This window comes from Solea solea, chromosome 18, assembly GCF_958295425.1.
Source record: "Solea solea chromosome 18, fSolSol10.1, whole genome shotgun sequence".
Classification (NCBI taxonomy): domain Eukaryota; kingdom Metazoa; phylum Chordata; class Actinopteri; order Pleuronectiformes; family Soleidae; genus Solea; species Solea solea.
The window spans coordinates 12,281,845-12,303,187 of record NC_081151.1 but is presented as its reverse complement, the minus strand read 5'-3'; the positions used below and the strand labels follow the sequence as shown (position 1 = coordinate 12,303,187).

Below are 21,343 nucleotides of genomic sequence, written 5' to 3'. Positions count from 1 at the left end.
TCCTATTTTTCTTTTTCTGATATCAGTCCAGTGATTATGACCAGTATCATGCCAATACTGCTACTGAGTATCGTATTGGCTCGTCCCTATCAAGTGCCAACCATTCATAACATCACCTGTAAGAATCTTGCAAATGTGATCTTGCAACCAGGCTCCTATAGAGCTCTGGTAGCTGATGTCACGCAATCCCATCATGCAGCACTGTGAACCAAAACAACCCCATCTTAGTAGGAAGCTTTTCCTGCCAAGTAAACAAACTGAGACAAATTATGGCGCGCCAAATTGACTATGCTAGCTTTCAATCACATTTCAATCACAGTGTTCACTCATATTTACTGTACTGTATTGACTAATTTCCTCTAAATGGGAATATAATTTACAACACGGACACCATGTGCTATTGAATAAGACCTGAGATTAGTGATTGAGAAAGAAATGTTAACTGAACTGAGTGAGAAGGGCTTATTTGTTCTATAGACTTCCATTCAAACATTCTTTTGCAACCACTGGGGTCATCCCCTGGTGGCTATTCACTATATTTTCGCTTCTGAATTGGCGTTCTCTTTTTAAACATGGTCTTTGATCTCTCTTCAAGAGTGGTGAAGCAGTTTGGTTTCATTTTCTTGTTTTAATGAATCAGAAATGGCACAGGGGAAAAACAATGAAGGAGAAAAGTTCTTCCTGCCCAATGCACAATGGACAGATTTTCGTTAACCTCTCCATGGAAGACTTTTATAAGACCAAAAGATGTAATGCTCTACAGACTGTATGTGTGTTTTTGCACATTTTGCAGTGATAAATAGCTTAACCAGGGAGGGATTTGGCACTGAAGGTTATCTTCACATTTTGGCATCGCTTCGTCTTCCTTAGTGTCAATGTAGAACTCTCACATTACCAAAATAGGAACATTGTTCAAAGTTTGAAGGAGTTTGAAGGACAATGTTGAAACTTTAGCTACAGTTTGAAGTTTAGATTAATAAATGTGAACTAAAATTGAAAATCTGAGAGGAGCACTCTATAATTATGTATTTGATCAATCCTCAGAGGGTCTTTTTATGAATGGGTACTTCTTTGTACTCATTGTTGTTTTGTTTCCCCTCAGCCAGGCACCAAGGCTACCTAAAGCAGGAGAAACCATCCATGGTCACAAGTTCTTCATTGGTTTTGGCGGAAAGGGGGCCAACCAGTGCATCCAGGCTGCTAGGCTTGGGGCCAAGACTGCCATGGTCTGCAAGGTATGACAGCACAGTCAAGTTTGCTGCTAATGCACTGTATTAGTTTGTCTTACAGTCAGTACATTAACATGATTGCAGTAGTATGACTAAAATAGGACTTTTAAAATACATGTAAACATATTGTACTAAATCAAGTTTCCCAAAGTCGGACTAACACACCCAAATAATCCAAACAAATTACACTCTGTCAGTTTAAATAATTAAATATTTTGTAATAGATGGTAGACTGATACAAAGTGGCAGTTGATATGGTACCAACTAGCTGGATATGGACGAAGTTGGGGACATATTGCACACTTTATTTAGTAAATCGATCCCCAGTCGAATTAAATCACGTACTCCACCTTGCGTAAGTGCATGTCTAAATCAAATAATATTTCTTGTCCGGCTTTTGGCTTCTTTAGGTCTTAGTCAGACATGAGCTACAATAGTCCAATAACGAGTTAACTACTCAGTAAAACCTTAAAGTTCGTTCACTTCTCTATGCCTCATTTTGTCTTGATCAATACTATACAGTATGAAGACACCCACCTACGCTTGCACGCCTTCAAAAAAGGGCTATTCCCATACCATGCAACCCAGTGTCTCCAATCACTGCGCTCAGTGTGGCTTTTCACCCTGTGCACTAAAGCACCAAAGCCCCACCTCTGTCAGAATAAAGCGGCCCGATCGATAGCAACCCAGTGCGGGAGGAGTTCTCCGGGAATGGGGAAGACCCAAAAATAGACAACCCGGTCTTGTCAAAAACATCCAAGACAGAATGCTGCTCTACAAAGAGAATGGGGGCCATGAAGCCAATACCAGTCCAAGTAACAATCAACAAGCAAAAAGTGCCCGCATTTTGGCATGTTTTTTGAAAAGCGTGGGTTCGAAGTAGGCGCCTCGGGGCAAGGTGGGGACCCCTTCCACAACCCGAAGTAGTTACAGATGTGGACATCCCAGTGCGGATCAGGGGAAGAGTGAAAGGAGGGAAGAAAATGATAGCGAGGTTGGCATGAGGGGGCGTAAAGGCGGGGTTATCGTGTCTTGAAGGCTTGGCGCAGCTGGTCGTGTGTTTACGCACGTGTGTGCGTTTGTTGAATTGGTGTGTTCGTCTTTGCACATTTTTGGCGGCGGCATCGTGCCAGTATTCTGGCAGGGCACAGGAAAATCAAACCCAACTGAGATTTGAGTATAGCACTTTTCAAAAGTTGCCGCTAACCAAGTCTGACCCCGCTTGACACTCCCTTTTTTAAAATCGTTTCGCCTTCCATCTTTTTCTAGGTCGGAAAAGATTTCTTTGGAGACAATTACATCCAGAATTTCAAGGACAACGGTGTGCACACAGGTAAGATGGAGTTTCTGTTTGCCCTTCGTGCTTTATTGGTTCTCTTTACAATTGCATTGCAGAAAGTTCACATTCAGAGCACAGTTGTATTGTTGTTGTTTTTTTTAGTCTGCATTTTATTCATTCTTTCTCAGTAACCCTGGGCTTTTTCTAACACTGGAAAGTTTGTCTGTTGTTGTTGCCACTGATTAAATTATTTGATTGTTATCAATTTGCTTTTCAAGAGTTGTTGTCACTGCTGAAGATATTCAGGATGTACAGTGCCAAACAATAGTAACCTGAACTACTCAAGAACTCTGAAGAATCCACTCAAGAATTTAAGGCTTTATTTGCTTTGAAGTCTGTTTTGTAGATTCAATGTTTTCTTCTGTCTCAGGCTTTGTTGGTCAGGCCTCTGATGCAGCCACAGGAGCCGCCTCCATCATCGTGAACGATGCAGGTAAATGCTTTTGTTTCCATGTGTTTGGGTCGTGGAATGGCTTTTTATATACACTTAACCAAAGGAGCATGGAAGAGCATGAAAACATTCATATTTGTCTGGCTATAACACACATGCACACACCTACATCTACAATGACAGCACAAAAAGCATTAATGTGTAGTGGGCCAGCTTTAAAAGCAGTGTACCCCAATCTGTTCTTTTACCAAGGTTCACTGATAGACAAACGGTGTTTGCTTTCTCTGCCCTGTTTCCTCCTCCACTCTGCCTGGATGATATGAGATTACTGTTTATGTTGTGTATATTTATTGTGCAAAGATGACAACACAACCTTTTTTTTGGGCTCAAATTCATTTCATCAATTCAGAAACACACTTTTTCCAAGTGAAGGTAATACACTTCCATAGGCACCTGTGTGTGTGTGTGTGTGTGTGTGTGTGTGTGTGTGTGTAGTGGTGATCCTACACCAGTGCAATTTTCTCTCTGTTTTTTTAATGAATGAAAGTTTTTTCATGACATTTCTTTCAGCAAAACTATTTCATAAATCCAGAAAAACACTTTTTCCAAGTGAACATAATACACTTCCAAAGGCACCAGTTAATGCATTGCTGACTTTGACTTGGTTTAGATAAGACATGCAAGAGATGTCAGTATATCTCTAAATCGCTTATCTATTGTAACGTTTGCTTAACAGGCTTCAAATTTGGCAGGTGACTTACTAAGGGCACCAGTGTGTGCAGTGGTTTAAATGTATATACTAAATATATGTGTATATATATATATATATATATATATATATATATATATATAAATATATATCGATAGATAGATAGATAGATATAGCTTTACTGGAAGTAGGGCATTAATGTGTGTCCATAAAGTCGAGTCGACAAGTCGTTTGATGATGTCATCACACAGCGGAGGAACACAGCTGTACAACAATGAGCAACTTTTATTAAAAGTTCTCTGTAACATTAACAATCAATATATATAGTAAAGTGCACTTCCGAAACCCCCCACCAAAGCTCAGCATCCCTGTCGTACCCACTCCCGGGGCTGATGGACTTGATGGTGTTGCCTCCACCCCCAGGTACACACCCACTGGACTCGCCCGGTGCCAAACTCAGAACCTCTAACCCCATTGTGGTTTGGTGACCGTGGCCCGGCCGCCCTCCACGCACCAACCGGGTACCCAACTCTCAATTAAATCAGAGAGATTGCAGAGGGGGATAGCATTGTGTACACAAGAGCACACACAGAGAGAGGGAAAAAAACATGGCACCTTTCGACTCCTCACACGACTTGTCGACTTGTGTCACTGATGTCAACACACATTGCATTTTCTGTTAATGCCCTACATCAGGCATATCCAAAGTCCAGCCCGCGGGCCAGTCGCGGCCCTCGATGAGATTTTGTATGGCCTGCAGCTTCGGTTTTATAATGTATTATTTATGGCTAGGTACAGACTTGGACACTGGTCCAGGGTCACATGTTGCTTCCATTAGCTCAACTGGTAAGGAGTTGCGCTTTGGAACTAGAGTGCCAGGTTTGAAACCAACCTCTGACAGGCAGAATGTATTGAATAATTTCAGCTACCTTTTTGTCTTGACGATGACTGAATCTGATGATTGACAACAAAAACAACTGCTTGCATTTATTGAACTAGTTAGAATTTCTAGTATCAAATGTTTACAGTCTCTCACTGTCTTGGTCCTTATCTTCTTGTCATATATGAAAAACGGTTCTACGCAACCCATACACAATCTCCCGTAGCAACACTTCAAAAGTAGCACAATTCCGAAGGAAAACCACCGACCTGGCAACCCGAAATAATGTCACAATTTTTTTGACAACTTAACCCTGATTATGAATTGTTATTATTGTCTGGGCAGGTGAGAATGTCATTGTGATCGTAGCTGGTGCCAACATGCTGCTGGGTAGTGAGGAGCTGCAGAAAGCTCTACCAGCCATCACTCATACTAAAGTGCTCATGTGTCAACTGGAAGTCAGTCCACAGACGTCTCTGCTAGCACTACGCATGGCTCAGGAAAACAAAGGTCAGTGAGCGTCTTTCTACAGTGTTGTTTCCACATCATATCAACCTCTCACCTATGTTTATTTTTTTGCTCTTGGAAAGGCTCCATCAGCCTTTTATTTGACTTGTATAGTGGATGAGTTAAAGGTCCAATTTTGCAAAATCAGCCTTACAATATGTCAGGAAACAAATAATATTTTAATATATGCCTTTGTGGATCTAAGTGCTGGGTGGTATACCAGTTTGTGACAAATGGAACGTGGCACAGCAAAACACCCTTTTCACTGCTGCATCACACAAACTAAGGGCTTAGCTCGCTCAAGAAGTGACTGTGGTGGGAATTGCAGAAATGAGCATGATTTACTCCACCAACTTAGCAGAACACACCATGTACCAAGAATGTATGTCGTTACGTTCACGCACACATAACTGCACCGCTCCCTCTCTGTCTCGACCACTCGCTCATTACGAGCACACAAATACTCTCTTCACTTCTTATACACTCATGCATAAAAAATACCGTTGTATGCCGTGAAACTGTTTAGATTTCTAAAATGCTGTGATATGTGTATTGACACTTAACTCATTGCTGTTTTCGTAATCTATTTTCACGTCGGCTGGTGTGTTCGGACATACTGACAATCAGTTTTTCGTATTGCACCTTTAAACCTTTAGGTCTCTTCGCTACCTATTACACAAACCCTCAATAGTGTCATAAAATGTAGTTTTCTCTTAGTTTTAATCATGAAAGACCTGTACAACAATTCGACAGTGACATTGAAATGTTACTGGAACACATTGTGGCATTTAAGTGATATAACACTCAAACTAAAACTTTTGTTTAGAAAGGCTTATCATATGGCGGCTTCTTGGTGGCTGTAAAGTTTCGTCCATAAGGGAGAACAGACGCTGTGATCAGTGTTGTTGGAGATATATGCAATACATGCATAGAAAGTTCTCAAACCACTTCTGCTATATAATCCACTTCTATGCTGGCCATCTGCATGCTCAGTGTGTTCCAAACTCTCATGGTTTTGCCAAAAATATCTCTGAATCCTCACGAGCGAGTACATTGAACCTGCTCCTATTTCAGCTATTTGAGTGCGCTTTTTTTTTGGCAAAAATGACATAAAATGCACAGCTGAATTTTGTACAGTATTGAATATTAATCTGAGTGATTTTTATCATCACAATGTGGCAAAGTTCATTATTGGGCATTCCTTAGTATCTTGATTGCAAGTAGTTAGACTTACGAACATAGTTCAGGTTTGTATGGTCGTAACAATGAATTACTGGTGCATGTAGTCACTTTTTTTTTTACTCTGCCGCTGTGGTAGCTCACCTAATAAAACATGCACCAGCTTAAATGTTTGCCTCTTTATCCCACAATGTTATGTTGTGGTTGTTAAAATCCATTGTTTGGATTCAATTAAGTGACACAAACGAACCAAAGGAGACAGCAGTCGAGCGGCAGCTCCGGGGTCCAAGTAGACTAAAAATGCAGATTTTCTCAATGGACTTTTATGTGGTTGATTGAGCGGTTTGCAAACGTCCGTTTCTAGTTTGAAAAGTTGGTAACATATTCTTGTTAAGTGGTCATAGTTTATCCTTGTGTCCCTGCTAGCAGCCATGTTTTCAATGAGAGCGAACCTTCCGTGTGTCAGGCTGGTTATTGGCTCTGACTGTCAGTAGATTTGACATGAAACATTGGTTCATCTACTTTGTTTTCACCTTTGTGGTGATTAAGTTAAGAGTTAGTAAAGACACTCTTAACTTAATCACCAATCTGGCCAAGTTACAAAACAAAGGTGTGAATCTTTCAGAATCTTCCAATTCAATTTTGATTCCTTACATCACAATTAAAAAAACGATTTCCGATTCATCATCAATCTGAATAACTAACTAATAAACTAAAAGTTTTGTCCTCATGAAGTCAGAGTACAGTGTTTGCAAGATTAGGTAGTTTGTTTAGTTTTCTTGGGACGTAAACACAAGCAAATCCAAGGAAAAATTAAGCTAAACTTGCATAAGTATCCTGGGTATAACCTGTCAAAGTTATGTGAGGGTGTGACATACTGCGGCTCAATTGTAATAATAAAACTGAAGCCTTGATTTTCTACTACACTGTAAGGGTGTAGGCCTTTTGAAATGAAATGGGCTATGCCAATCAAAACTGAAGCAGTGTTTAAAAAAATATTTTTTTCCGAGGTTTTAAACCGATTTAGAATCTTTGAGGATAAGAATCACGTGTTATACATGAACTGACACCTCTTTTTGACACCTCTATTACATAGCCCCATGTGGTTTTATTGCAGCCTGCAGAGATTTTAACTAACCTGGTATTTACTCAATATATCTCTTGATTGCAATCTGTGAGATTGAAAAATACACACAGAGGATCCCACATTTACACTTCCTGTTATCAAGTTAAGTGTGAGTTCGCTTTTCTGTATCTCTCTCCCTGCTGCTCATATTCTACTTCAAGCACCATATCCTAAATACAAATATCTAAAAGCCAATAAAATCCTTGTTGTCCTGTTTTTCGACCACCGTGTGCCCTCTGTCCTTTTTTTTTTTTTTTTTGATAATCAGGTTACTGAGCTAATCATCTTTAACAGCACTCTATTATTAGAAGCCCTCTGCGTCATTCAAGACGTCTGGGGAGCCTCGCGTCCGTGTCATCAGGGTGGTAAACGCTCGCTGCATGCTGCCAGAATGAAGGAGTCGCAGCCATAGCCCTGTTGCAGATGGGATACCCAGATGGCCTCACCGAGCGCCACTCCCCCCCCGCCCCCCCCCCCCATCCACACCGTGTCGATCATACCAAGAGATCGGGCTTGGCAAGCGATGCCAGGAGAGAGGCAAGGCACATGAAGACGCTTGGAAGATAACACCACCTTAACATTGCTGCATCAAAGCATTGCATAAATTGAGCTCTTCAGAGAAAGTGGGTGTTAATGGGTTTGTCGGCAAAAGATTTAATGACGCGCGGGTGAAGCGCCGCTCGTATTACGCAAATGTCACCAGCAAGCCACACGTACTGACGATGGCAGCTCTCAGAGACACTTGTCAGAATCAACGGGAGAGTATCCTTCTTCCTTTTAATTATTTCAGAAGAAAACATGTATGTGTAATGTATTGTTATACTGTTTGATATAGAGAAGCTGAAGCAGTAAATTATATGGACTTTTAGGGAGTAATGGATTTTTTCGCCCCTTTTTCCTTGTTCCGTCTATACCTCATCGTCCTCCCCCTCTTCCTTGTCTGAGCAAGAAGCCACTTCTCACCAGATGCAATTAGAGCCTCTTAAAGCCCTTTCACATACTCACTGATGACTCATTTGTTTTATGTGTGTGTGTGTGTGTGTGTGTGTGTGTGTGTGTGTCTGTGTGTTGACAGCATACTTGTATTTGCTGCCTCTTTTTTTGCCACCTTTAAGACATAAACACTGACCTAGTCGGGACCAGTAGTCCTCATGGAAATCAAGACCTGGTCCTAATGAGGCAGTAATCATCTCTGAGGAACTGGTTAAGTTTAGGGTTAAGATTGTGGTAAAGGTCAGGCATTGGTTAGCCTGTCCAAATGAATGGAATTCAGTGGGAGTTCTTAAAAAAAAGTACGTACGCAAACGTGTGTTTAATTGTGTGTGTGTATGAGTGATCTCTGTCTCACTCTATTGCCCCACTTTATTGCCACTGTTTCCATACATCTTTGCTCCCTAAAGTGCACCGTAGCAGCTGTTGCTGCACTGGGAGGATTGTCCTGGCAGCTCGCAGTGCGGTCAGACGTTGAATCTAGGCAGTGAAAAAGTCCAGAGTCATGACACGCACTCGCGCCTATGTGTGAACTCAGCCAGACGTGACTCAGTGTGCATACGCCACTATTACCACATCTGCCCCAGCCAATGTGAGGATGTGTGTGTGTGTGTGTGTTTTGTGTAGGAGTTTTAGTGGTTTCACTTAACACCTGGACAGGAAAACAAAGCAACCGGACACAAAAAAACACCACTGAGTGTGTGACGTCCACAGTAGAAGCCCCCTGCATCGTGGGGACAGATTCCTTCTGTATTAGAGATCTAACTCAAGCTGCTCTTCTGTGCATATTGATGAGTCTCACCTCAGCGCTCTTATTGCACATTTACTTCATGAGCACAGTTTGCTCCCGTTTAACATCAGCGCTGCAAATGCACCCTGGTTTGCTGTTTTACATTTATTCAAATCATGGTAAACATTTTTGCATTCCGTACAGAAAAAAACAAACATTTGCACATATCCTGTCACCACTTGGAGGGGTCAGTGATGGTCAGTGATGGTGTATAATAATAGCTGGACCAGGCTGGACCATGGCTGACAAAAGACTCAGATTTAGGACACCACACAAAGAGGGTTGAGGCAATATTCAGCTTACTGAGGCCAAAAATGGTTGTTAAAAAAAAAAAAAATACAGATACAATTCTTACTCTACACAATGTTTTAGTAAACCTTGCTGTGACAGTACAAAGTGCTTCATAATATGAAGTACCTGCTGTGTTTTAATGCTGTGACACTGTGCGAGTTTTAACCCTGTTGTGAGGACACATCAGTGTGGTTTATTTGGCATGTTTTAAACCCTGCAAATTGTTTTCTATGGCGAGAGTGTTGACACTAAACACTAATCTTTCCCTAGCCCATACTGTACCTGGTGCTTTTGTGCTTTACCTTGACCACAGGTTACTTACTCACTGTGCCCATTACATTCATATCAAGGAAATGCTTGTCATCATCACAAGCGTTATCACATTAAAATGCATGTCGGTACACAAGTAAATCATTTACCTTAGTTTAAAAGTTGCCCTCACATGTATCACACTGTGGATTGCAGAAGTGTTAAGCATGTGATGTGACGGCAGCAGATGAAAACGTCGTACATCAGACTGATCATGTACATGGCGACAAATATAAATAGGATTACTGGCACTAATCTGAGTAACGCAACAGCATGAGTCAGCCTTTCCCCATGATGCAGTAATAGCCTACGTGACACACAGTACATGGCCTGTTAATGCCACTGAATTGCTCCACATATGCTTTGACAGTTTCTCCATTTCACAGCGTAATCAAGGACAGGGTTGAAATATGTCCCGTCACTGTGCTCATTGTTGTCACGTTTGACATTCATGCTTCGACAGAACATACTGGAAACATGTGACTTTTGTAGTGGTTCTAGTGGTCACTCCACTGGCTCCCGGGGTTTGTTTTCGGATTGATTTTAAAATAATTGTGTTTGTTTTTAAATGTCTTCATGGTCTTGCCCCACATTATCTGTCTGACCTGCTTCAGCTGTACGCTCCCTCGCACTCTTTCAGGTCAGAAGATCAGTCATTGTTAGTCGTCGCTAAGACAAAGAGGAAGATTAGAGGTGACCACGCATTTTCAATCGATGCACCCCGAAACTGTGGAATGAGTTGCCTTTGCACGTCAGACAGGCCGACTCACTTCCTGTTTTTAAGTCCTCTCTTAAAACACTTTCTTTTTTTTTCTCTTTGGCTTTTAACTCCAAAGAGATTTTACTGTGGCTGATGGCTGGTATATATGAGGCTGATTGAACTTTTGGATGAAAACAAAAATATGTAATCTTAGATTAATCTGGCAATTAATTAAATCATGTGATTATTTTTTTATGGCAAAAATTTAAATGTATTTTCAATTCAATTTATTTGTATAGCAGGGTGAAAGGAAAAATGGGTGACAGAGGAGGGGGGAGAGGAAGGACAAGAGGGAGGTGAGGTAGAGACAGAAGAAAGAGACCAGGAGCAGACAATTGTATCAAGTTATAACTTTGGACAGGACAGTTTATATAACTGCGACGTCATTTTAACTATTAAACAAAAGGCTCACCTAATAAAATGTATATCAGATGAAGGGTGTGCCTACTAAGAATGTGTTTGCTGCTCTGTGTTGCCATAACCACTCTCACCAAATCATACATACATTTAGCACTCCATACCTGGCTAATTTGTTTAACAAATCTCAGTCGCTCCTGTCCACCAAGTTCCATGGCAATGCATGCGTTTCCATGATCTTCTTAATCTATAGTATATGACACCGTAAGAATAATAACCACAGGGCTGCAGGAAGGTTCAGAGGAAAGACAGAGAAGGTATTTCAGGAGACGTTGCACTCGTCTCAGAAAATGAAATGACTGAAACTGAGGAGGAATCCAGTGAACCCACAAATTGTGAGAAAGAGACCATTAAAAAGTGTCAGATTTACAATGGCATGACCTTGACTCATGTGGGTATACATAGTGTGTGTGTGTGTTTGTGTGTGTGTCTTAAAAAGAGTGAGATAATTTCCATTTCCCAATATCTCACTCAAAGCGCCAGGTGGCCAAAGCCCTGCACAAACCCACACAGCTGCGCTCTTGTGTGCCCACGCAAACACACACACACACACACACACACACACACACTTTTACACCACAGACTTTGATGTCTCACACGCTGAACATATATTTCACACACATGCATGCATCCATGAGGCTTTAAATTGTACACAGACATATCTGAACTAATCACGCCATCACGCCAAGCTCATCTGCACACAGCCACATGAAATCGTTGTATTAGATGCATAAATGCCCTATATGCTCATGAATATATGAGAGACAGCGACGCACAGCACATGCAGTCGCACTCGCAAAAGCCTCGTTCAGACCTGGAATTACAGCGTCAGTGTGCAGGTTGTGTTTGGCAAAAACTGCCAGCGTCGCTACAAGGAGAGAGAATGAGAATGAAAAGCTGGTCATTCAGCGTTTTGATAGAATCAATAGAAGAATTATAATTGTAAAAATGCAAAAATTGGAAAAATTTGCCAAAGTCACATTCTGCGGCTTTAAATATGAAGGAATGAACACTCAAAAACAAGCCCTTGGAAGTAAAAACAGGCATGAGCTGAGGGTTTGAGTGACAGAGGCATTGCTGTGAGGAAGACGTGTCCTCTCCTGCTGCAACTGTGTCTCTCACACACACAGACATGCAGAGAGGCTGTCTGAACGAGTCAGGACTATAAGGATTAGGAGGAAACGTTTTCGTGAGCGCTTACTCGCACTTTCAGCCAAGGAGTCCAGCAGTGATATCACATCCTCTAGATCGAGATCCGTATTCTAACTATTCGCTGCCACCTCATCTTCTTCCTTTACTAGCGTGGATCCGGAGAGATGGAAGCTCACTGAAGGACACGGTGGAAGACAAGAGTTTAAAAAGCTAACAGTCGGTCAGGCAGATGAGATTCTGATTTGGGCTGCAGTTTAAACGAGGCCCAAATGTGTCCACATCACATACCGCCATGGGTTTTTTGTGTGATCAGAACTCAGGACGCATTCAGTAACAATTGGGAGCTTTCAGACATGATCTGGACGTGATCAGATCTCTCAGGACAGATGTTAATACCAGGTCTGCATGGGGTCGTACACACACCTACACACAGAGAAAAGGTCACAACTCCAATCACCCACACACTGACACACATGTGCCGTAAAGGGTTATGAGCCATGTACTTTCTCTTTTCAACCACACACACACACACACACACACACACACACACACACAGTAATGGAACTGTGGGGGTTACAATTTACTAAAGAGAGCTACCGGATGTAAGGCCTTTTATTTTTCTGGAGGGTTATTTTGTAGGGAGTGCTAATTTAATCGTTTAAAAGGAGTCTTTTTATAGAAGCTTATCCACATGAGTTCTGCCTGTGAGTGCAATCCCCAGCAGTAGCCTGGTACTGAAGCCCATGTTCCTATTGCAGCTTTAATTAATGCAATGGCAGACCTCGTCAATGAGGCTTAGCAAATGGGGGAGAAAAAAAAACATCACACCGTTTTTTAAATGAGTCACTGAGGGACACATAAATGTATCATTTAAAAGACATGCCAATGACTGCACTGGGTTTATTATTGAGGACAATGATATTATTATAGTATATCGTAGCTCTAGCTAATGATCACATGTTGTGATGACGGTACGATGACAATGAAATGGATTATACAATAAGCCTGGTTTCTGTTTACAGTAAAGACAATATTCAACCCAGCACCAGCCATTCCTGACATGGATCCAGAGTTCTACAGAGTCTCTGATGTGTTCTGCTGTAATGAGACTGAGGTGAGGAATCTCTCACACACACATGCACGCACACACAGTCATTGACTTCCATTCATTTGGACAGCTTAAACAAAGTGTTATCCCTGACCTTATCCATAACCAGTTGATGCCTAACCCTAACTTTAACCTAACCACTATTCAAATCTTAGCCCTTAAAGGCGACATAGACCGGAAGCTCCAATTAACGCTGCTGTTGTGTGTGTATCTGCGTCATTACCTCGTTTGTGAAACCCTAAAGTTTCAGAACAAACAGTTCAGCCACTGCTGAGAAAATAGGGTTTTATTGTTTTCCTGAGATCTGCAAAGTAGAAAGGCACTTCCCTTTACCACTCCTCTCACCACCATAGCTCCTCCTGGTGCGGGCACTAGTCCGGGCACATCCGGTTGCGTACATTCAACCGCAGAAGAAGAAGAAGAACTACTCTCGTTGTAGCTGCAGAGAGGGGGAGCTGCATATCTGAGAGCTGACGTGCTAATTATGTCACTTCCAGGTACCTGGCCAATTACAGGACAGTGGGAAAGCTCTCGTTGGCTGGCCAATCACAACACAGTCCGCATTCTGGGGGTGGGATTTTGGTCTGAAACAGCGCGGCTGACGAGAGCGTCAGTGAGGAGATATTTCGATTGGCTCGTTTGCAGCGATTAGGAGGTTTTTCACCATGAAAATAAGTTAATATATGTAAGTAGACCTCCATAACTAACATATAAAATATGTGCGATACGAGCATTTGATGTCCCCTTTGACCTGTTCCTGAGAAATTAGGTTCTGCCTCATTAGGACCAGGTTTTGGACTACTGGTCCTGCAAAGGTCAGTGTTTGTTGACCTCTTTGGGACAGAAAAGGTCCCAAAGAGGTCAACATTACAAGCACACACCTTTTTATACCTTCATAGTGATTCAACTCAACCTCACGGTTGATGACCTCCATTGGCCCATCAACTCCCTCTGTAGCCTTTGGCCAAACTCTCAGGTATGAGGGTGAGAAACTGTTCAACTCCCTTCTTTTACAGTAAAGCTTGTCATGAAGGCTTGTGTCAACTGTCAGGTGTGATGACAGACGAGCGTCGAGGCAGGAATAGATGGGAATCATTGTGAAAACAACAGGGCAGATGTGCTCTGTGGCTGAGTCAGCCTCTGCCTCGGGGAAAAGGTGGATGTGAGTTTGCAGAGGCGCTTGTATTTGATGTATTAACACAGGGGCGGAGAGACACCATCACCAGGTGTGGGGACATGAAAGGGAGAGTTGAGGAAAGAGTAGCATGTCTCTCTCTCTCTCTCTCTCTCTCTCTCTCTCTCTCTCTCTCTCCCTCTCTTTTTCTCTCTCTCTCTCTCTCCTTACAGAGTCATGTTTAGGCCGTGGAGATGTTGCATAGAAAGAAAACTAAAAAATATTTTCAATTCAAGGACAGGTATTTCTGTTGTGGTTATTTATTTAAAAGTGAACTAAACTGTAATCTTTCATGATCTGGTATTATATTGCCATGATTGTCAATTTATTAAGTCATTTGAAACTTTTGTGTTATGAAAACTTCAGCTTCACATGACTCGCTCTGTGCTTCACGTTCTAGCAGTGATTAGATCGCACGTTGCCCGTGCAGCACACAGGAAGTGATGCGCTCAATGTCAGGATAGACGGAGGCAACATTGGGCAAGTGAAGTGAGACGTTCGCAAACAGGTCGGCGTGTGACAGAAAACACAAAGAATCACCCACGAAAAGTTTCAGGAGTGAATTCTACTGCTCATTCAACAGTTAGATGGAATAAAATTCCTCCAGCAGTCCTGCCACTGTATACATGCAAACGCTCCCTCAGTCATAGTTTTGCTTATTTTAACCAGAAAATCGCCAGAAAATGTCCTGCGAGTAAGTGCTTTTGCCCATTTTTCCAGAATAACTTTTAATATCTGGAAGTTATTTCCAATTTATTACATGTTAAAATAGTGTTTTTTTTGTTTTGTTTTTTAACACTATAATTATACATCAACACCAGATTTTGCAAGTTAAATTTGAAATTTGAATAGTATAAAACACATTTAAAATAAAGTTTTTTGAGTTTTTGTCTCAATGTCCAAAAACAGGCCAAAAATGGAAATTATGTACAGACGTTTTTTGTTTTTTAAATGTACTTATATTGTGCAGCTGTTTACGTTTTATATATATATATATATATATATATATATTAAATTGAAATGCAATTGGGAAAAACAGATCTTTGGGTCAGAGGTTACTAATCTGGGTATTTATAAAAGAAGTGGTTATGGTATTTGTATTGGTTGTGTGTGTGTGTGTGTGTGTGTGTGTGTGTGAGAGAGAGAATACAACTGGACTTTTCTCATATTCCCGTACACAGAGGGAGATAGACTGATTCTCTGCCCTTGTGTTGTGTGTTGTGTGTGAAGCTGATGACTAACAACACAGCTTTTTATTCTCTTTTAGTATCTGACATCACCATGGATGTGCTTAGCACTTTATTTTTGAACTTTGCAAGGTCATTGTTCACACTGATGGATCACAAAAGCAGAGGGGATCATGTCATCGAACCCTTATTCACCAGTCAACTGTCATCAGTGTCTTGACCTTCTCGTGTTGGGGTTAAAGCCTGCACACATTCCACATACTGTGTCTGTGTGTGTGTGTGTGTGTGGTCTGACTGTACCACAGTCAGGTTGAAGGGTAAGGGTGGGTGATATGGGGGCAGGTAACTCTTTGATCCTCAGGTCCTGCATACACGGCTGATGTGTTTTACAGTGAAAGGAATTATCTTTGATGTCCAGCTGAGGACCTCACACACCATAATGGAAACACCATTTTTTTTATCATCCTCACACTTTCACTGGAGTGTATTTTTTTACATCTTTAAAAATAGTTTCCTAACCCAGAATTTAAAAAAAAAACATAAATGGCTAAAAGTAGCAGTTTTTGGAAGTAGTGTTTTCTGCAACCCAGGGTTTGGAAAAGACATTTTTCAGTCTCATTTGAAGAATGTTAATTTGAAGGCTCACATTTGTGCTATGTCCTGTTTTTGGAGACTCTATCCTGAAATTGAGAGACTGTCAGTATATATAGATATTATTATTATTATTATTATTATTATCATTACTATTAATAGTAGTAGTAGTAGTCAAATAACCTTTACTAAACCATTAACCATTGAAACTATAGGTGTCAATTACAGTGTCACCGAATAATGAATTGCAGTAAAATTAACTTAAATTAAAATATTCATGAAATATTTTAAATGTTCAAAAACTCATTATCTACAAGAAGGATTCAAATTTAAAACAATACAATATCAAATTATATATCATACCTTAGCAGCATTCAGTGTGAATCACATAAAACACACACAGCCAGATCCAGTCAGGCTGAATAATCTACTTTTCTAAATCTACGATTTTTCTGACATGTTGTGATTGCAATTTGACTTTGAGTGTTATAGTTTTTAAGTAGAGCTTCAGGTCAACATTTACCCTATTGTGGATTCAACATGAGGTGGAGCATTAGAATATTAAAGAGCCTGTGAAGACAGTTCAGCGTTCCTTGTCTTCACACATTGTATATGTTAGAAAATAGTGGCTGAAACCACATGAATCATTTCCTCAATTCTGTACAAAACATATAGTATAGAATATAATGGAATAGAAGCTGAGCTGGAGCAAGAAAATTGATTCGGTCTCACAATGATGATATACTGTGCATATATATTTATATATATATATACATATACACATGGATAAGGAGGTAGTAAATCCAAAAATGGCTTTATAGACGAGATTTTTCCATGAGTTTTTGGGGTTTTTTTTCACTAAAGTAACTCACTGACAGCAGCTTTAAACACAACGTGACCCATGTTTAATCTCACACAAATAGTACACTTCATCAACTAAATACAAAGTCAAAGAAACTGGTTTCTCGAAAGCCTCTGCTTGTAAATAAACTTTCCATACAATTGCCTTTCAAGTACAGAAAATTACAGCCTGTGGATCTTTATGAGCAGTGATGTCAGTGACTGTGGAGAAAACGTCTGTGGTTTCCCTGTAGCTCCTCAAACATCAGCTGTTAAGTCCTGCTTTGTCACTCTTTAGTCATTGTGGAGCCAGATGACGCAGTCTGACTCACACTAGGACCGTTAATAATGATAATAATAATAATAATAATACACGAGAAAATTGTCATGGGCTGCTGATAAACCATCGCTACACAATAGCGGTGTGTTTCCATTTGCAAAAAAACACACCCAAACCAGAGACGTTGCTTTGGTAATGCACAGTTTTCACACAGACTGTGGTGCTGGGTTTGTAACTCAGGAAATGTCCATACTGCAGCTCCTTATTTATCCACCCATTATCCCACACCAGTGCTGGTTTTACTCTGCCTTTAATTTTAATTCCTAACCTCTGATTAACTTGGCTCCCTGAATAGAGAGGGGGGGGGGGAGAAAACACAGAATTTTAAAAAAACAAAGTCAAATAAAGAGTAATTATTTAGTAGATTTTACAGACTCTTTTTTTATTGAATTAGCTCATCACCTCTTCTATCTACAAATGTGTTTGCTGATTTAATTATTTATCTAATTTCATAATAACTTTGTTTACTTTAATTATAAGTAACACTATAGACCATGATATGATTTTCTTCTACATCAATATAACAAAGGTTCAGCATCAATGTGATATTTCGGCACTGTGCAACCACACAAAAGCAAAATGATACTTTTAGTAACACTTATTTGTGTGAACAAGCGTTTTATAAGGTCATATAAATGGTTTACTAGAGTGTAATTACTAATTTACAAGGACCTTAAAAGGAAGTGTTACTGTAGAATGTTTCATTTGTCAAATCTACATCAAGTGTGACTGTATTAATTATAATTATAGAGACATAGAAACTGCACTACGTGAGTGTTTTATTGACTCAAACATTAAAATGATCAGGATTTATTTTATACATATTTTTACAAGTCCCAAAAGACAAAAAAGTAATTGAACCAAATTAAAAATATAGACTGAAATCAGTCTAAATAATCAATTAAATTGACATGAGGTAAGTATGATTTTTTTTTTTTATGTATCTAAAGATAATACATTTTGGTTGATTATTACATATTGCACTATATGATTTCTGTTTAATCATAAAACAATGCAACTGCCACGTTTTCTAATACCCACTGTAATATAAAACTATTATAGAACATATATATATATGTATATATTATATTGTTTTTCTGGCACCGTATCATCTGATTGTGAGTGTATTTTTTTTATCTGTTATTGTTTTTACATTCTGATCCTACTATTATATATTAAAAAAAAAAAAAAGCTGCATCATATTTAATTATGATGATCTGAATATTTAAATGAAGGTTGCGTGTGTGTGATTACACAGAACAAAATCATAATGTTCCTGGTTTCTCTGCACAGGCTGAGCTGCTGACCGGTTCCTCTGTAGCCAACTTGGAGGAAGCGCATCGCGCCGGTCAGGAACTGCTGAGACGAGGCTGTGCCTCAGTCATCATCACCTTGGGTCCGCAGGGCTGCGTGGTGTTCAAGGCACAGGAGTCCGATCCAAAATATGTACCATCTCTTGCCGTCACAGCAGTGGACAGTACAGTAAGAAAAACACCTTTTATTTCCCATAAACCCAGATATTTCAGTTGCAGTGACATAAACATAAAGATATAAAGAGTGATCACCAAATCCTCATATTTCAGAAGCTTGAACTGGAGACTGTAGCAAATGTCTACAAAAAACAATGCGTTTATTGATAAACTATCATGATCCAGACATCTGAACATCTCTACTATTACTGCTATTACTGTTAGACTGCTGTTAAATTATCACAATTTATAAACACTATATAAATTATCTGAATTTATGTAATGTTATGTTAGGTTAGTTTTGTTATTAAATTGTCTCTCTTGTGTGGGGGTTTTATTCAGATAAAACAAGTTCTCAGTGTGGGTATTCTTAAATGTAAATATGTTGTGGTTTCTTTGCTCCTATGTGAAAGTATGTTCATTTTTAGTTAGTTAAGCTAGTAAACAAAACACAATACATTTGAAGACATTGTAATTTGAGTTTTGAGAAAAAAAAACATCTACATTTTTAATAGTTTTCTGTCATTTCATGAATGAACAGATTAATCAAGAATGAACAACAGTCATTACTTGCAGCCATTTCATCTATGTAAATTAAACATTCATGGAAGGTGAAATCCTACTGATTTTGCTGAATCCATTTTTAAACATGTAAGATTAACTCAAATGTCCAGAGAATTAGCTTTGAACATATTCCACAGTTTGCCATTTCTAAATAACAGTTGCAGCAGGACAGCAGGTCTGGGTCAGGCTCATTCACAGAAACAGCAGAATCTCTGAATCATCCAGTGTGTGTGAAGCCTGGATTACACTGGAAGAACGCGAAACATCGTCTATAGCTTTGAAGTTCAGACAAAAAATTTCCAAATTTCTATAGCAATAATCCAGACAGTCACAAAACAATCTCTGGACTTCAGTGAAAGCAACATTTCTTTTCTTTTTAATGCCACCATTAGTGAAACATGTGCTTTTTATTGTCATGTCTAGACAACTATTGCATGTGTTTCCTTAATATGTGTGTCATGCATCGGTGTTTAGCTTAGGATGAATCACCCCGGTGAGTTGTTTTTTTTTCTTCTTCAGCCATGATCAGGTCCGATAGTTTCTTATGGAATTGGATTTGTGTCAGTGTTTTCAAACAACACTTATTAAGAAGCATGTAGAATATTGATTTAATCATTCAAAAGTGTTGTATTTTATTCAATACTCCTTGATTTGTTCTTTGTGTCGTGGTTTTTTGTTTGCGATTCTGCCCATGGTCAGGCCTTAGGAAGCTGCTTGCTGATTGGCCTCTGAAGTTTTTTTTTTTGGAACGCAGCTTTACACTAAAGTTTTACCATTTACCCATTCATTTTCTGTCACACATCTTTCATACCCATTCACACGCCGCCGGCACAACTGTCAGGAGCAACACGGGGTTAAGTGTCTTGCCCAAGGACACATTGACACAAGACAAGAATAATATATAGATTTCTAAATGATTTAAAATAAATAAATAAACTGTCAAAGAAAACAATGTAATCTGGCCCACACTGTATAATAGATAATGTAAGGACTTTATTTACAGCAAAAACATCCTGCAACAAAACGTCACAGAAATATTATTTTTTTTTCTTTTCCTTTTTTAATCATGACTGCTTTTACTTTTTGCGTTATACAGATCAGTTGGTTGCTCAAGTGGAACACTGTAAGAGCATTCGGGCGGGGATGTGGTGACCACCGGCTGTTTCCCCTCCCCGACTCTAATCTTTGAAAGCGGCCACTGCCACTTGACTCATTTCGCACTGGCCCGTGTGGTTTGTTTTCGTCACCGGAGCCTCGGTTCCGCGTTTGCGTATCCTGTCTCTCAGGGTTTCTGTGAGGCCTATGTTCAACCGACCAAATGCGTCATTGCACGAAAGGTGTTAATCACCTCTTTGTTATTACCAGGTTTTGATTAAAGCTTCTCGGTTGTTGGTGTAATGGATTGTTTGACTGAATAGTTCCCCCAGGGTTTTTTATTGTGCTTTAGTATCCCAAAGAGTTGGCTATCAGGCTGTGTAGTAAAGGCTGGAGGGGGAAGTAGTTACGCGCATGCAGTCTGAGTTTTTATGTGAAAAAAAAACCACATTAGATATTGTGAAAGTGAGGGAAAAAAAGAGATACACACACATACACCAAAGGAAGTGCAGCAGCGAGAGCACACAGCAGTGTGTTATCTACGTGTTATTATCCAAGGTCACATTTTGGCCTTTTAAGAACAAAGGGCTTCGCTCTCTTAGCGGTGCGTGACCTCTTCTCGTGCCCCCACGTTTCAAAAGGCAGACAGACATAACTTCAACATATTCACCCTCCTCTTAAATCCGTCCTCTTCCCAAAAGCCCCCAGGAGAACTCACCCACCACCCCCATCCTCTGCCATGACTCACCTCTTGGGCCTGCATCAGTCAGCAGAAAGCTGTGGTCGGGCCTGCTGTATGTCCCCACACACACACACACACACACACACATACACCCCCCCTTCTGTTCTTTGATGGGCCCCATAAATTCTGGAGCGTTAAACTCTTTTGGACATCATAATCCTCTC

At 40.1% G+C, this 21,343-nt stretch overlaps 1 protein-coding gene across 3 annotated transcripts in view; it reads left to right on the top strand.

The window, feature by feature from the left end:
- Positions 1-21,343, top strand: part of rbks (ribokinase) — a 42,680-nt gene that overhangs the window by 10,102 nt on the left and 11,235 nt on the right. For all 3 annotated transcript variants that reach the window (XM_058614509.1, XM_058614508.1, XM_058614507.1), the window contains 6 exons: positions 1,103-1,235; positions 2,499-2,562; positions 2,939-3,001; positions 4,894-5,058; positions 13,092-13,183; positions 18,603-18,791. In XM_058614509.1, coding sequence (XP_058470492.1) covers positions 1,224-1,235; positions 2,499-2,562; positions 2,939-3,001; positions 4,894-5,058; positions 13,092-13,183; positions 18,603-18,791 — 585 coding nt within the window. In that variant the 5' untranslated portion in view covers positions 1,103-1,223. The remainder of the gene's footprint in view (positions 1-1,102; positions 1,236-2,498; positions 2,563-2,938; positions 3,002-4,893; positions 5,059-13,091; positions 13,184-18,602; positions 18,792-21,343) is intronic.